Raw genomic sequence first — 16,758 nt, 5'->3', positions numbered from 1 at the left:
GTCTTGGCTATTGTGAAGAGTGCTGCTATGAACACAGGGGTGCATGTATCTTTTCAAATTAGCGTTTTCTCTGGATATATGCCCAGGAGCGGGATTGCTGGATCATATGGTACATTTTTACTTATTTACCAGCCACCTCCCCTGAGCGGGATGCGAGCTCTGTTATCTCCTCCACACAAAGGCCAGTGCCTGGCACGTAGAGGGAACTCAGTGAATGTTTTGTGAATGGACTGCCTTTCTGTAGTGTCTACAAAATGAGTTACATTATGAGCATTTGTTCACTGAGAGCAGTTGGTTGTACAGCCTCTGGGGCTGTAATAACCACGCCACAGACAACAATAGCAGTAAGTGTCCTGATTTGTTTTGTACCATGTACCTTTAAAAGCCCTGAGGTGTAGCCACTGCTGTCTCATTATAAATCACCTCTGGAGAGGACAGCTCATTAGGGAGCATCAAAGGCAGCAGAGCGGGCTGAAAAGAAAAGGCTGTGGCTTTATTCGTAATAAATAATTCATTTTCCGATGACTTTTCCTATTTCAGTAAGACTTCTCAATTTCGTATTTTTATGAGTGTGCTTTCTTGCATTCGCATTTTCCAAAGATCTTTTTGCATACTGAACTGATCAACAGCCTTAACTTTGTTTTCACTTAACTTTGTTTTCGCAGTGCAGTGCACGGGGTTGCGAGCACAGACTCTGGAGCTCATCAGTCTAGAATCTACTTCCAGCTCAGCTTCTCAGCTGAATCGCTTGGGGGCCATTCTTCAAACACAGTGTGCTTTCATCCATCTGTGAAATGGGGATAAGAGTAGTACCAGCATCAATGGGTCTCTGTTAGAACTGAATGAGTTAATCCCTATAAGGAGGTACCTAGAGCCATACCTGGTACCTAATAAACAGTAGGTACCTGGTGTCATTATTACTGATGCTGTTTGGAGGGGTCATGGTGACTCAACAGAAACACAAAGCAAGAGTGCGTCTTGGAGCAGAGATTCTTCTCAAGGCCTGCTGCAGCATCTTAACTTGCACTTGGTTGAGAAAGTGTAAAAATGAAAGCAGTGCTGTGCTATTCAGTGTGACTGAATTTTCAAAAAGTCTTGAGGAAAACAACAGAGGGTATCTGGCATATTAATTAACAGGCTGACACAGGAAAAGGGTATCACGAAAAGTCAAATAAAAAGGAGCCAAGAATCTGCTTTCATGCCAAAAATGAAAAAAAGAAACTTCATTATTGGAGTCAGAAAAGACAGTTTCCTTCCATGATTTGGGAGCCTTTTCTCAAGTTGTGATCTCAGAATGTGACTGTCATGGCACGTGACCTGCGCTAAGTTCACAAGTGATGGAGGATGAAGCAGCCGGCGTGACCCTATTCCACAGACCCGTAGGTATTCCAGTGGGTGGTAAGACTGTTCTCTGGGCTTCTACTATGAGTTGTGCCATGCCTTCTGCCAGGTGTACAAACGGGAAGGGGACATAGCTTGATAACAATCGCAGAGTTGGCAGGAGATAATTCAGGGAAGGCGGATGTGCCAGAAGATTAAGTCCTGAGGGTTCTAAAGATTAGGGGAGGGTGCAGTGGATGAAAAGGCAGTTCGTTTTATTTAACAAGAGAAATGTATTCAATTCAGGAAAGCTTACTGAAAATGCATTTATTTCATCAGAAGCTTTACAATAGTAAATTGTATGGTTATGAACATGTGGGTGAATTTTGTCTGTGAGGTTGACAGGAATGGAATTTCTACTGAATCCTAGATTTAGGAGGACATGCCCTGATCAGCAAGATTTAAGAAGATGCAAATAAGATGAGAAGGGAAGAGGTTATTTGATGATTACTTTCTTGGAATCCCAAGAATTATAGAAGAAAGAACTCAAGATTCAATCAAGGAAGGGAAGGGTCTGGTGAAGTCTTAACTGCATGGCCCCTACCTGCTATTGTCTGGGTTACAGAGGCCCTTAGTGCAAGCTCATGAGGAGAAGGCATTTGAGTTGGAAATAAATGGAAAGTCGGGAGTGGTGCACTGGAGTCTAGCTGCTTCTACTTTGGAAGAGGGACTTGGAGATCGGACGGGTTTAGGTGGGGTTCAAACAATAAGGTGACATAAGGAAGGACTTGGAAGGTCAAATGGACATCCTGAGTTTAGGTCTTCCCAAGCATCTTGGGTATGGCTCTTGCCCCTTTCGGCTTCCAATGGTGTGATCTCAACCAGCAAAAAGAACTCAAGAGTGTCTGAATTCCCCAACTGGACTACTGTCCTCGATGTGAGCAAGGAGATCATGCGGTAGACAGAGCAGAAGAGCCAACGAGAATCACGTCTGGCTGTAAGGATCCAGGAGGACCCCCTGGAGGAGGCGGCATGGGTGGCGGGCTATACAGAGAATTCTGAGTTGTATCTGGGCTCCCATGAGTGTCACGTTTGAGGAAAGGCTTGCAATATATCAAATTGCACCTCACAAAGAGCACATGGCATGTATGACTCTTTGATTCTGCTTAAAAAGCTCTGCTGGTCTTCTCCAAGCAGCTGCAGGCCTGGGTCTGGGAGACACACCTGTACTCTTATAGCATCTTATGTAGACACCATGAAAGGCTGCCACGGCCAAGTCACTTTAGGGTGAGAGTCCTCCTTTGATTTCTTTCAAGGATAATCTGTCTGTCCAGACTGTATCTCCTGATTACATTTCATCTAAAGTCACAACTCAAGTCTAATCACTAAAATTCAGTGGTCAAGGCTGAGACACAGCGAAATGAGAAACTCATCAGAAACCCAACACGGTAAAAGGGTGTGTCCTTACAATCCAGAGGAGAGCTGAGCCACACACGTCCATCCCACACTTAGAACAGCTACCACAGTTAGGGTACCTGAACAGCCACTGCCCAACAGGAATGAAAATAATGTTTGTTTTATTTTAAAATAAAGAGCACATGTTACTATGTTTGAAAGGATATTCCACTAGCTGGTATGGCATTCAAAGTGATGAATATCAGTATCATCGTGTCTGAATCCTGGCGGAAGCTCAAAACACTTATTTTAGCGGAAACTCAGGAGGCAGATAGGAGAGAAGAATAATGAAGAGCTTGAGAAACTGGGCACCCCCTGCCACCCCAGAAGGATAAGTGTTCCAACTCTTCTAAGAAATGCAAACATTGCTCTCCAGAATCTGACACTGACATGCAGTTAGGGATATGCACTAATTAGATCAATGGTGATGCAAACTTAATGACCTTTTCCTCAGAATTTTCTCCCAAAGGAACAAAAAAGAAACCAAAAAAAAAAAAAAACAACAACGAAGATTTACCCACGAGATAGTAAGGCATCATTTCCTGAACAGAAAAAAAGACTAATGTGATAAAAGTCCTAGAAATACATGAACGGATTTTAAGAAAAAAAAAAAAAAAAGGTTTTAACGCCATAGACATCAGGAAAAAATATGCAAAATATCGAGGAAGAAATAAACATCTTTTGGAAAATGAGCTTTGAATGGAAGGGCTTAACTGCATCTCATCTCAAAGCTTTCCTGGAGATGGAATTATACATCCTACAAAGAATAGTGAGTCATGCGGTCACTCCCGAGTTGATCTCAAATCCTTAATAAGAGTACAAGGAGTCACAGCTGCATTTACTTTTAGCATTTTTTTCTGAAGATTATAGTTCTACCTATTCAAATATGCTGTGTGCGGGTATTTTAATATTTGGAGGTTTTACGAGAACACATGAAACAGGCATGTTTTTTCTTCTTGGTTATAATTAGGGGGAGAGGAAGGATGTCCATTATGGAAAAGATCAGTAGATCTGACTACATAAAAACTAAACGAATACCTCCCCCCAAACTTCTGCATGCTATTATATATATGATCTGCGACATCAGAAGGCAAACGGTAAATTGGGAAGAATATTTTCAGTATGTCGATCAAAAGGCTGGTATCACTAATACATGGAAACTGAAAATAGAAGGTGGTTTCCAAGGGCTGTTAGTAGGAGGAGGGGGACTCGTGTTGAGTGAATACAGAGTTTCAGGGTTGCCAGATGAAAACATCCTGGAGATCTGTTGCACAACAAGGTGAAAATATTTAACAGTAATACAGTGTACAGTTAAAAGGGATCTAGATGGTAAATTTAATGTTTTGTGTTTTTAAACAACAATGAAAAAGATACTTTTTTTAATGACAAAATAAGAAGAAGTTGAATTTCCAATAGGAAAAGAAAGTTGGCTAAGAACACATGCTTAATAAGGAAACGTTTAAAATGTAAACAAAACAGGGCCAATCAAAGCCACACTGAGACATAAGTTTTGCTTAACAAATTGTCTACTTTATGATTTTAATATTCTGTGTTAGTGAAGTTGCAGGGAAATGGGTATCATTATATACAGCAGGTGGAATAGTAAATTGGTTAAACTTTATAGAAGGTAGTTTGGTGACAGTTATCAAAAAAATATTATAGTATTGCAAATCCTTTGATTCCCATCCTTTGATTCAAATGTATTTCTAAAGGTTTAGCTCAGGGAATTAATCAGAGACGTGTGCAAAGATTAGAGGGCAAAAAGGTAAATCATAGGATATTTTATAATAGAAAATCCTTTAAACATTTTAAGTTTGTGTGTTGGTATCATGGAGATATACAGAACTTTGGGGTTGTGTCTAAAATTAGAACTTTTTTTTGCCAGTGCCAATAATTTTTAATATATTTTAAACAAGCTTAACATAATACATTGAAAAATGCACAGATCATAACTGTACATCTCCACGAATTCTCTCTTCTAAATGTAGCCACTATCCTTAGCTTTATGGTTTAGTTTTGCCTGATTATTGAACTTTATGTAAATACAACCACACAGCTTCCCCCCCGCCCCGCTTCTTTTGCTCCACGCTGTATTTTTTTAAATTGAAGTCTAGTTGATTTACAACGTTGTGTTAATTTCTGCTGTACAGCAAAGTGACTCAGTTATATATATATATATATATATATATATATATATATATATATATACATTCTTTTTAAAAATATTCTTTTCCATGATGGTTTATCACAGGATATTGAATAGAGTTCCCTGTGCTCTACAGTAGGAGCTTGTTGTTCATCCATCTTATATATACTAGTTTACATCTGCTAATCCCAAATTCACAATCCTTCCCTCCCTCACCCCCCTCCCCCTTGGCAACCACAAGTCTGTTCTCTATGTCTGTGAGTCTGTTTCTGTTTTGTAAATAAGTTCATTTGTGTCATATTTTAGATTCCACATATAAGTGATATCATATGGTATTTGTCTTTCTCTGTCTGACTGACTTCACTTAGTATGATCATCTCTAGTTGCATCCATGTTGCTGCAAATGGCATTATTTCATTCTTTTTTATGGCTGAGTAATATTCCATTGTGTATATATGTACCACATCTTCTTTATCCATTCCTCTGTCCATGGACATTTAGGTCGCCCCCGTGTCTTGGCTATTGTGAATAGTGCTGCTAGGAACACAGGGGTGCCCTCCCAAATCTGTTCTCCACATAGTACCCTTCTAAAAAGATAACACCAGTGCAGCAGCTGCTGTGCTGAAAACCTTCCAGTGGCTCCCCATCACATTTAAAGATTCACCTCATTCTAGCTTACAAGCCCCTGTGGGGCCCTGAGCTCAACTCAAAGTATTCTCTCCTCATGGACTTCGTGGTCCAGGTGAGCTGGTCTTCCCTCTGCCTCTGTAACATTTCAAGAACGTGTAACACAGGTGAGTAGATAAATAGATGCAGTGATATCAGATGTCTTTCAAAATCTCTCAGCGAATGTATAATGAACAAAAACAAAGTGAAGATGAAATGAAAAGGCAAAAGCTCTGTTTATGGAAGGTAACTCTCCTAAAAATGGCAAAAGTCCTTTCACCAGTCAAGTCAAAGGTGAAATGAAGCAGCTTTCTCTGGAAAAGGGACTCAGAACACTCCAAATACAAAAGACTGGGGGTCGGGACTCTGAAGACTTTACTCTGAGTTCCAGAGGAAGATGCTCAGATAGTATTAGTAAAAACTCATCAGACCAAACGTGTTTTAATGCAATTCGTTCATTTCAGTTCAAGAATCAGTGAGCATCCCCCAATGTTCCCAGCAGCATTATTTACAATAGCCAAGACACAGAAACAACCTAAGTGTTCATCAACAGATGAGTAGATAAAGAAGATGTGGTACATATACACAATGGAATACTACTCAGCCATAAAAAAGAACAAAATTTTGCCATTTGCAGCAACATGGATGGATGTGGAGGGCATCATGCTACATGAAATAAGTCAGGCAGAGAAAGACAAATACTGTATGAAATCACTTATATGTGGAATCTAAAAAATACAAAAAACTAGTGAATATAACAAAAAAGAAGCAGATACACAGATATAGAGAACAACCTAGTGCTTGCCAGTGGGGAGAGGTGGGGGACAGGCGATATAGGGGAGGGGCAGTGGGAGGTACAAAATATTGGGTGTAAGACAGGCTCAAGGATGTACTGTACAACACCAGGATATAGCCAATACTTTGTAATAACTGTAAATGAAAAGTAACCTTTTAAAATTGTATAAAAAAATCAGTGAGCGTCTACACAGTTCCTAGCACTCTTCTTATCTTAGGATCATTCCCCTCCCTGAAAGAATTTACAACATAATTGCCAAGGAATTATTTATCCTTTGCATTCTGTAACTAAGTGATCATAATAAAAGCAAACATTTATTGTATGTTTGACTGTACTCGGCACTCTTCCAAGCCCTCTTGAATTATCATTTTATCCTTACATCAACCTTATGAGTAAGTATTATCTCTCCCCCCTTTACAGATGAGGAAACTGAGCCACAGTGAAATTAAGCACCGTTGCATAGCTAGTAAGAGCAGACTAAGATACAGGTGTCTTATTTTGCTTCCCAGGAGGCTCATAAAGATGAATACAGAATGGAAAACACACAGGTGCCGGGATGAGGGACCTCTCTGAGCCTCAGTTTCCTCATGTGGAAATGGAGGAGGATTGTTTCAAATACTGCTCATCGCCTCAGAATATCTAATCTCCTCTTGTTCCCTTGTAACAAAACCTGAGCAATGCGCCATGCTAAAAAATCAATTTACAAGCCTTCCTTCCAACTAAGTATGTCCATATGACCAAGTTCTGGCTAATTGGATATACCCAGAAATATTATGTTGGATTCTTGTGAAGACTTCTTGTAAGGGAAAAGGAATTGACCCAGTTTGATTTGCATTCTTACTTTTTCTGGTAGGCAGAATATGGATATGCTGGCTGGCATTCCAGCAGCCATTTTGGACCATGAGGATGGAATCTATACCCTTGACTGCTGAAGCAGAAATAAAGATGGAGCCTGAATCTCAGATAGCATGGGGAGCCATACCAGCCCTAGACCACCAACCTTAGGAGTTCTTTTACATGAAAGAAGAAACCTACTTGTATTAAACCCACTATTGGCCTGGGTAGAGTGGAGTGAGTGGGGTTTGTTAGGGTTATGGTTAGGGCTTGTTCTCGGCCAAATGCAATTCCTAACTGATAAAAGGGTCAGCTAGGTCTTAGCTGAGATTCTTTCTAGCTCTGCCATTACACACACGCTTCTGTGATTACACGTATCATAGCCAGAAAGGTTGATGTAAGGTGTGAACAGTTTCAGAGACCAGTGGCGGACAGAGAAAGGGGCTCTTGTGAGCATCGGGACTCCTGTGAGTTGTGAAGAACAAGGGGGTTTGGAACAGGTGGACAGTCCAGGTGGGAGAAATGCTGAGCGAGGGAACCAAGCACACCGCCCGATGCAGAGCCAAGCAATGGAAACCTCTCAGAGTATCGCTAAAAGCTCATCAGCCCAAAGGTGCTGAAAGGGAGCAAATTCAAATAATTACTTATTTGAGACAAATGGTCTCGCCATCCCCAGTAATAGAACCACTAATAGCCTAAACGAAGGAGTGCTGCTGTCACACGTGAAATAATGTACCAGGGGAGGCTCAGTGCCTTTAAAATAAAAGAAATCGTTAATAAGAGCCCTGATCAACTGAAGGACCTCAACAACTTGCGTTTCCTAATGAACAGCATAATAACTAACTTATTGTCACTAGGCAACTGTCCGCGTCACCTTGTATTGAAAGACTGATTCCTGACGTCCTTTCACAACCACATAATAACACTTGTCAATAGTTCCTAATAGATAGTGAGGGGGAGACAGCAGGCTGTCAACGGATGGGTTGACCGATCCCTCACTTCCGACAGTAAAAGTACTTTTGTAACAGGAGAAAGCTCAAATTACTGACCGCAGACTCACAACCTCAAGGCATTTGCACTGGGAAAATTCACATTAAGAAAATGTGTTATTCCTTTGCAGAGAGGCCCTGGGGAAAGGCGGGGCTAGAAAGGGCGTTAGTGTGCTTTGTTTAGGTGAACCTGGGTGATTAGTCTTCCCACAGACACTCTATTCCGTTGCATAGCAATCGGGGGTGGGTCCTTTCAAGGATGAAAGCCCATCTCTGTTCCACAAATCCTAGGAAACACGTGGACAGACCTAGAGTCCTAAATCGTTTAGAGGTAGATGACAAGTTATACATAGATGGCCTGTGAATGAATTATAGTTAACTCTTTCTTAGATAGGCTTGATTAAGAAAAAAATTAGCTCTAACAGGAACAAATTGGTGTTTTGCATTAAAACTATATTAATGGCTTCTCTTGAAAAGTCAGTAGATATTAAGAATTCAGAATCCGGCTTGGTTTTCCTTCATGGCAAACATGGCAGGGCCTTTTCACTGGGTAGGTGTTTGTCAAGTCACCTGCCACATTTCACTCAGACACTTGATCTGTTTGGTCTCTGCAGGTGTATGTGTTTGAGATCCTGGAACAGTCTCCAATGTATCATACAAACATCTTGATTAAACCATTAATACTCTTCATATAATGCAAGACCCAAATCTAATTCCTGGATTTTGATTATTTTCTAAAGGATATTCTAAAGATATTATTTAAAAAAACAGTTTTTCAGAATCGGCGATCTGCAGTAACTTCATCATTCAGTTTCCCCTCACCCTGGTTCTGAGCTCACTGATATGTCCCCACTGTGTTTGGGTCACGGTGTGGTACCTTGCCTTTCCCTGAGGTCTGTATTAACAACCCAGGGCAGGGACATTCTTACCATGGCCAGTGGGATGACGCCAATCAAGTCCTTCTGGCTCACGTAGATCTTGGAGACGCCCAAGTCAGATGTGATGTCTCCTGGATATTCAACCTGCCAGGTAACAAGCTGTGTAGCTGGCGGGTCACTGGGCTCTTGGACTTCTACGTCGATCTGCATGACTTCATAGGAGGCGCCATCCGCACTGCAGAGAAGGAGAGAACAACTCTGAGGATTGGGGTGGGCACCCTCGGCAGGCAATGGACTATTTCAATGTGTGTTCACATCGTCCCTGCAAAGAGCTTGTCAGAAATGCGATCCCCAATGTCCACTGACAGATGAATCGATAAAGAAGATGTGGTACATTTATACAGTGGAATATTACTCAGCCATAAAATAGAGTGAAATAACGCCATTTGCAGCAACATGGATGGACCTAGAGATGATCGTACCAAGTGAAGTAAGTCAGACAGAGAAAGACAAATATCCTATGATACCACTTACATGTGGAATCTAAAAAAATGATACAAATGAACTTGTTTACAAAAAACAGAAATAGACCCACAGACAGAGAAAACAAACTTATGGTTACCAAAGGGGAAAGCAGGCGTGGGAGTGGAGGAATAAATTAGGAGGTCGGGATTAAAAGACACACACTACTATGTATAAGATAGATAAGCAACATGGATTTACTGTTTAGCGCGGGGAACTATATTCAATATCCTGTAATAACCTATCACGGAAAAGAATCTGAAAAAGAATATATATGAATCACTTTGCTGTATACCTGAAACTAACCCAACATTGTAAGTTAACTATACTTCAATAAAAAAAAGAAAGAAAGAAATTTGATCCCCAAAAGAACAAACAACCTTTAAGAAGATTCACAGCCTTGGCCTGGCCTTAGACACCATCACTCAAACTTCCCAACCCTTGTTTTTTGTGAACTTCTCAGAGTCCCCAGGACAGGTGTTTGTGGATAATTATGGGAAATGCTGATTGAATCTCCTAAATGCTTTCTTCCCCGTGCTCCTTCTAGGAGGATGGAGGATAGGATTCTTTCCCCGACTCCCAGAAATCTCTTTGCTGCCTATATTGGGTTTTCCAAAGCCACGGTCCATTCAAGTTGAGTGCACAGAAGTTTAAAGGACTTTGAGGGTGATGTGGCTTTTTAGCCAGTGGGGGTGAGAGAGAATTGCAGAGAATCAGAGCTGAGGCATGAACAGGAGAACGGGACCGCAGGACCCACACGGATGAACAAGGAGAAGTACCCAGATGTTACCTGGATATAGGAGTCATTCCGACAATGATTAGTTTTTAGACAGTCTGGGTTTTCTATAAACACGTATCCTGGGGCTTCCCTGGTGGCGCAGTGGTTAAGAATCCGCCTGCCAATGCAGGGGACACGGGTTCGAGCCCTGGTCTGGGAAAATCCCACATGCCGCGGAGCAACTGGGCCCGTGAGCCACAACTACTGAGCCTGCGCGTCTGGAGCCTGTGCTCCGCAACAAGAGAGGCCGCGATAGTGAGAGGCCCCCGCTCGCTGCAACTGGAGAAAGCCCTCGCAGAAACGAAGACCCAACACAGCAAGCAAGCAAGCAATCAATCAATCAATCAATAAAATTAAATAAATAAAATGAATTAAATAAATAAATAAAATAAAATAAAATAAATAAATAAATTATAAACACGTATCCAGAAATGAATCCAAGTCAGAGTATCAGGATGATTTTTGCAGCTATTTTGGTTAGTTGAATTTACTGGCTACCCCTTCTTCTTTTTCATAGTCTGCTTTTATGAAATGTGTGCTCGTCTAAGTGACAGATTAAAAAAAAAAAAAAAGGCAGAGTTGGTGCCAGCCACTCCCTGAGGGAGGAAGTGAAGAAATACAGGTGAGAATTCACCTGGGAGGCAGCAAGGAAAGACACTTTTTAACCTTTCGTGACCAAAGCCACTTCCACCTATCAGATCCTTCTCTAGAGATTTGAATTTCACATAATTGCAAAATGACCACTGACTCTGACATCTAGGAGGACAAGGTTTGGCCTTTTATATATATATATATGACCAAGCTATTGAGACATCTTTATCACACCATCAAACCCATGCAAATGTTTCAATAAGAAGCTCAGAGATAAATGGTGGTGACTTCGGGAAGCCTCCTTCTTAAAGTAAGGGATGAGGTGGGATACTGGGATGTCAGGGGTGACTAGAATAAGAGGAGAGAGGGAGGGAGGAAGGAAACAAGAAGAGGAGGAGGAGGAACAAGAAGGGGAGGAGGAGGGCAAGAAACAGAGAAAGAAGATCAGAAGTACTGCCCAAAGAGACAGCCCCCGTCACAGAGGTTAAATTCCTGTATGAGCACTGATCTCTCACACAGAACAGGAGTAGCTACAGTTGTTAAGAATCCGCCTCCCAATGCAGGGGACACGGGTTCGAGCCCTGGTCCGGGAAGATCCCACACACCGCAGAGCAACTAAGCCCGTGAGCCACAACTACTGAGCCTGTGCTCTAGAGCCCCTGAGCCACAACTACTGAAGCCCGCATGCCTAGAGTCCGTGCTCCGCAATAAGAGAAGCCACCGCAATGAGAAGGCCACGCACCACAATGAAGAGTAGCCCCCACTCGCCACAACTAGAGAAAGCATGTGCGGAGCAACGAAGACCCAACACAGGCAAAAATAAATAAATTAATTATTTTAAAAAAGTGATATCTATCTTTCCATATATAGATAGATATACAATGGAATACTACTCAGCCATGAAAAAGAATGACACGCCATTGGCAGCAACATGGATTGAACTAGAGATTATCATAATAAGTGAAGTCAGTCAGAAAGAGAAAGACAAATATGATATGATATCACTTATATGTGGAATCTAAAAAAGGGTACAAATGAACTTATTTATAAAACAGAAAGAGAGAGGCACCTGGTTTTTAAATCCTACAAGACTCACTCTCTCTTGGCTTCTGAAAGAAAGATGTTGAACTCTTTAAGAAACAGTGGTTGTGATAAGAATTAGAAACAAATTGTGTCAGCCACAGTGGACTGATCCCCTCTCTAGGTTTCTTTTCCTAAGACACATGCCATCGCCTTTTTGGAACTTCAAACGAGGGTTTCCACAAGTACGGGAAACTTGGGATTGTGATGCTAGAATCCTGGTTTTTATATTTGGGATTCGCAAGCTTGTTGGCATTCCTTTCCCGTTCATGAAATGGGACAATCTTTCTTTCAGCTGTTCTGAGCCTTGCCTTCTATGTTTAATCACAAAGAAAGGGAAAGTTGCAGAGCAGAACTGGTAAGAGTTGAATTCAGAAACTCAGCTCCACAACAGAGGTGTAGGGGAATTCCTTCAGAGCAGTAATTCCTCATATGCAGTAACGTGACCCTACTCCATACTTTACACCGTTCCCTCCTGTTTTTTCCTTCCAGGTGCACTAACCTCAAGCAAACTGAACAATCCTGGCCTCCAGTGGAATATGGGGCTTTCCGTACCCCCATCTCCCCACCTTTTACTCATGGAGTTCACTTTATCAGAAATACCTTTAACAATCTCTCCGTATAGTCAAATTCTTCCCATTCCGCAAGACCCACCTAGAAGAACATCAGCAATAATTTTTAAAGTGCTCTATTTACTTCATCTAATTTTATTCCTTCAGTAACCTTGCATGGTTGTCCTATCAAGTTTGATTTTCTCTTTTCCCTTAGATCCCTTGTCTGGCCAAGATGTAAAGGAAACACAGTTTCTTTTGAGCTAACTTTCCTCTACCTGACGTGCTCATGAAAACACCCTACGTTGGGAATTCTTAACCTGGCGACCAGAGCAAACTTTAGGAAGGCTGTGTATCCTGAAATTGTATGTTTTTCTTGAGTGATTCCTTAGTTTGCACGAGCTTCTCAATATTTCTGATGCAGGAGGGTGTGTACCAGGTTCCTGACAAGTTCCTCTGTAAATTCTGCATATGGTGATCTAGCTTTGAAATAGCTCATCATGTGTGTCTTGTCGAGTCAGTGGAAATTTGAATTTTAATAACTTTTTGTAAATATTTAGCACTTGAGAGCTTCCAGAATGCTTGCATATTTGGCAACATTTACCACTTCTTCATGTTTAACTGGAAAGCTAAGGGCTGTACCTTTGCAGTTGGAGTGTGCGTTTTAGCCTGAAGCATCCTGAAAAGAGTAGCCACGCTTAGCCTGTGTGGCTAGCACAGAGGATAATGCCTGGTATCTGCTGTGTCACAGGAGATAAACAGAGTAGAATTAAGCAGAATTTTATATAATGTGACTGCATATTTTACATGCGGTGGTTCTCCACGTTACCTAGGCATTAGCGTTGCCTGGGCAGGGGTAACTTTTCTTGTGGTCCAGTGTTTAAGACTCTCCACTTCCACTGCAGGGGGGCACGGTTTGATCCCTGGCCAGGGAACTAAGATCCCGCATGCCACACGTCAAAAAAAAAAAAAAAAAAAAAAAAAAAAGTTGCCCAGGGGAATTTTACAAATAAACCAATGGCCAGGCACCACTCAGATTTCTGATTGTTCCTGAGTGGCGCCAGGCACCAGTTTTGTTTTATTTTCTCTTCTTTTCTTTTTTCTCTTGTCTGCTTTTCTTTTCTTTCTTCCCTTCCATTTTCCTTTCTTTCTTTCCTTCTTTCCCTCTTTCCTTCCTTCCTTCGTTTTTTCCTTCTTTCATTCTTCTTTCTTTCTCTCTCCCTTTCTTTCTTTTTTTTCTTTCTCTTTCTCTCCCTTTCTTTCTTTCTTTCTCTTTCTTTTCTCTCCCTTTCTTTTTTCTTTCTTTCTTTTTTTCTTTCTTTCCTTCTTTCTTTCCCTTTCTTTCTTTCTTTCTCTTTCTACTTCTTCTCCTCCTCCTTCTCTCTCTCTCTTCCCTCCCTCCCTTCCTTCCTTCCATCTTTCTGTCTGTTCTTTTATCCAGGTGATTCTATTATGCAACCAGGATCATGAACAACTGCGTTAGAGGTTTATAAAGGTTTAATTATGTGGATATGCATGCTCTTGGACGTATTTTGTGTATAATGGTATTAGAAATAGAATGTCCTAAGAGAGTGGATTTGGGAAATATGGTCAGTAAAATCGTGAAGACACAGATGAACCAAGAAGAAGAAACATTCAGGGTTTCTGATGTCCATGAGTATGAAAGTGAGGAGGGACAAGAACAGAGTTCCAGCCAAGGGGGGCAGGGGGGCTGGATAAGCATAAAGCATTCAGATGCCACTTCTGGTGGCCCTACACCCAGCCCCACCATCCCTACCTCCCTGCTGTCCAGCCCCCATGGGCGAGTCAAATAGCAACACGGATGGGCAACGCTCGATGTGTGAGCTCCATCTGGAAGGCGGTACTGCTGTTGAGTGTGGGCAGGGTTTGCTTGGAGAACACTGCAGTCACCCACGGAGAGGCTCAGGGCTGGACCACATATAGGCCTCAGAACACTGTGGGCATGGAGCTGCCTGCAGGTTTGGTTTCTCCCACTGGTGTAGCTGCTACCAGCACAGATAAGCTAAGAAGCCGCCTTCCTGCCCTGCCTTACTTGCAGCTGTCCTTTGTATGGAAGACAAGAGAAGTGGGAGCAAAGGAAGGAACGCGGGCTCTCATGGGCACCTCACATCCCTACTGGCTGGTTCCACATGTGTGGGTTTGGAGGGATCTTTTGGTAGTTTATCCTCTTTCACAGAGAAGATGAATAACATCTCCTCGATTTGAGGAACTCTTCTCATTTTCCAATAACGTTCCCCTACGTGGGCCCCTTGGTACCCTGGGTTCAAAATCTAAGCCTTTTAGATAAGCAACAAGGACTTACTGTACAGCACAGGGAATCATGCCCATTATCTTGTAATAACCTACAATGGAATATAATCTACAAAGATACTGAAACACTACGCTGTACACCTGAAACTAACACAATATTGTAAATCAACTATACTTTAATAAAAATCTAAGGTTCTTTTCACTAGGAAGGGCTCCCTTTGAATAAAGACACACGGTTGGTGACATAGCCTGAGGTCTCCCCAAGTTTAAGGAAAATAAAATGCCCTTTCAGGGAACAAGACTCTGGGTCAGCTCAGACACAGGCAATGACCACATCCTCCAGGGCCACGGCTCCAAACTCCAAGAAAGAAAACTAAACGTGAGGCTTTGCAGGACCACCTCAGTGCATCCCAAGGCCAAGAAAGGGCATCATTTTCAAACAAGAAGAAAAGCCTTGTTTCGGGATGGTCATGCTTCTTTTTCCAGAGTGATGGAACAACTAACCTTCACTGAGTACTTTTAATGTGACAAGCACTGTTTTAAGGGCTTTTTATGTCTTACGTCACGCAACCCTCAACGTCTTCCAATAAATAACTGTTATCTACTCGCAGTCTGTAGACTAGAAACCTAGGCTCAAGAAGGGGAAAATATTTGTCCAGGGTCACCCAGATGCTGCGTGCAGGAGCCAGGCGATCTGGTCACAGGACGCCCACTCCTGATCACTGGGTTCCAAGCCCCCCACCTCTTTTTCCAGTGCGAGGACAGGCATGCTTATTAGCAATGAGGATCATTAAAGCAACTTCTCACACCCCCAGAAGAAACACAGGTCAGGACATTACATAGGGCTTCTTCGAGATCCCCAAACTGGATGCTCTTGAGTGAATTCTGCACAAGCAAAGCTGGGACATTTCTGTAACAAGATGCTTTGAGATGAACATGTCTTGATGGTCTCCTGACAACTCTTTAAGTTCCGTGATGTGTCGATAAATCAAAGCAGAGATGTGGAAACGAGAGCTTTAGATACGGAAGCCTACCATTCATTTGGAGAGATGAGAAACCGAGCAGACACAGACCTGCTAGCACCAGAACAGTTAAGAGCTAAGTGTTTGAGATGCAAGTCAATGCATCTTGAAGTTACCTGTATTCTTCTCCAGTTTAGAAAACCAACATATTATGGTAGGTCCTTACGAAAGCATACCAATGATCAGACCGCGTTCTGCCACCACCCACGTGGGCCACTGGCTTCCACTGCAAGTGTGAGTGTCGCAGGTAAGCTCCTGGGGTGGGTGGGGGAAGAAGAGAGTGAAATGCCATTTCCAACTTAGGTCGTTCCAGATGGCTCTCTAAAAGATAAATGGGCGAAATTTCTGGAAACAAAAGTAAAGCCAGAGAGAGGGCGAATCTATATCCGAATGACCTTCAGATAACAGCCCTTAGGAAATAGTTGGAGATTTCTTCCCAGAATTTCAGGACACTTTCTAGAGGTCATATGAATGAGAGCCACTTATGGTTGGGGAGCAAGTTATGGTGGACAGTGTGAGGGTTTCCCCCAAATCTCCTCATATCCCTTCGTCATTTCCACATGCCTTACCCCTGGCTTCCAAGTGCTTTCTCTTTTTATAATTTTAGGTTTTTTAGTCTTTATACAATTTTTAAAGGTTACTTTCCATTTACAGTTATTACAAAGTATTGGCTATATTCTCCGTGTTGTACAATACATCCTTGAGCCAATAGTTTGTACCTCCCTGGCGCCCAGCCCTATATTGCCCCTCCCCCCCCTCAGTGGTAACCACTGGTTTCCTCCTCTCTATATCTGTGATTCTGCTTCTTTTTAAAATTATATTCACTAGCTTGCTGTATTTTTTACATTTCACATGTAAG

The 16,758-nt window shown here is 42.0% G+C and overlaps 1 protein-coding gene across 1 annotated transcript in view; it reads right to left on the bottom strand.

The window, feature by feature from the left end:
- The window catches only part of TMEM132D (transmembrane protein 132D), a 679,411-nt gene that overhangs the window by 199,229 nt on the left and 463,424 nt on the right, over positions 1-16,758 (bottom strand). Inside the window, exon 4 of the mRNA XM_036874801.1 lies at positions 9,136-9,319. Within this exon, the coding sequence (XP_036730696.1) occupies positions 9,136-9,319 (184 nt within the window). The remainder of the gene's footprint in view (positions 1-9,135; positions 9,320-16,758) is intronic.

This window comes from Balaenoptera musculus, chromosome 14 (genome assembly GCF_009873245.2).
Source record: "Balaenoptera musculus isolate JJ_BM4_2016_0621 chromosome 14, mBalMus1.pri.v3, whole genome shotgun sequence".
In the NCBI taxonomy this organism is placed as follows: domain Eukaryota; kingdom Metazoa; phylum Chordata; class Mammalia; order Artiodactyla; family Balaenopteridae; genus Balaenoptera; species Balaenoptera musculus.
This window is presented reverse-complemented; position numbering and strand designations above follow the sequence as displayed.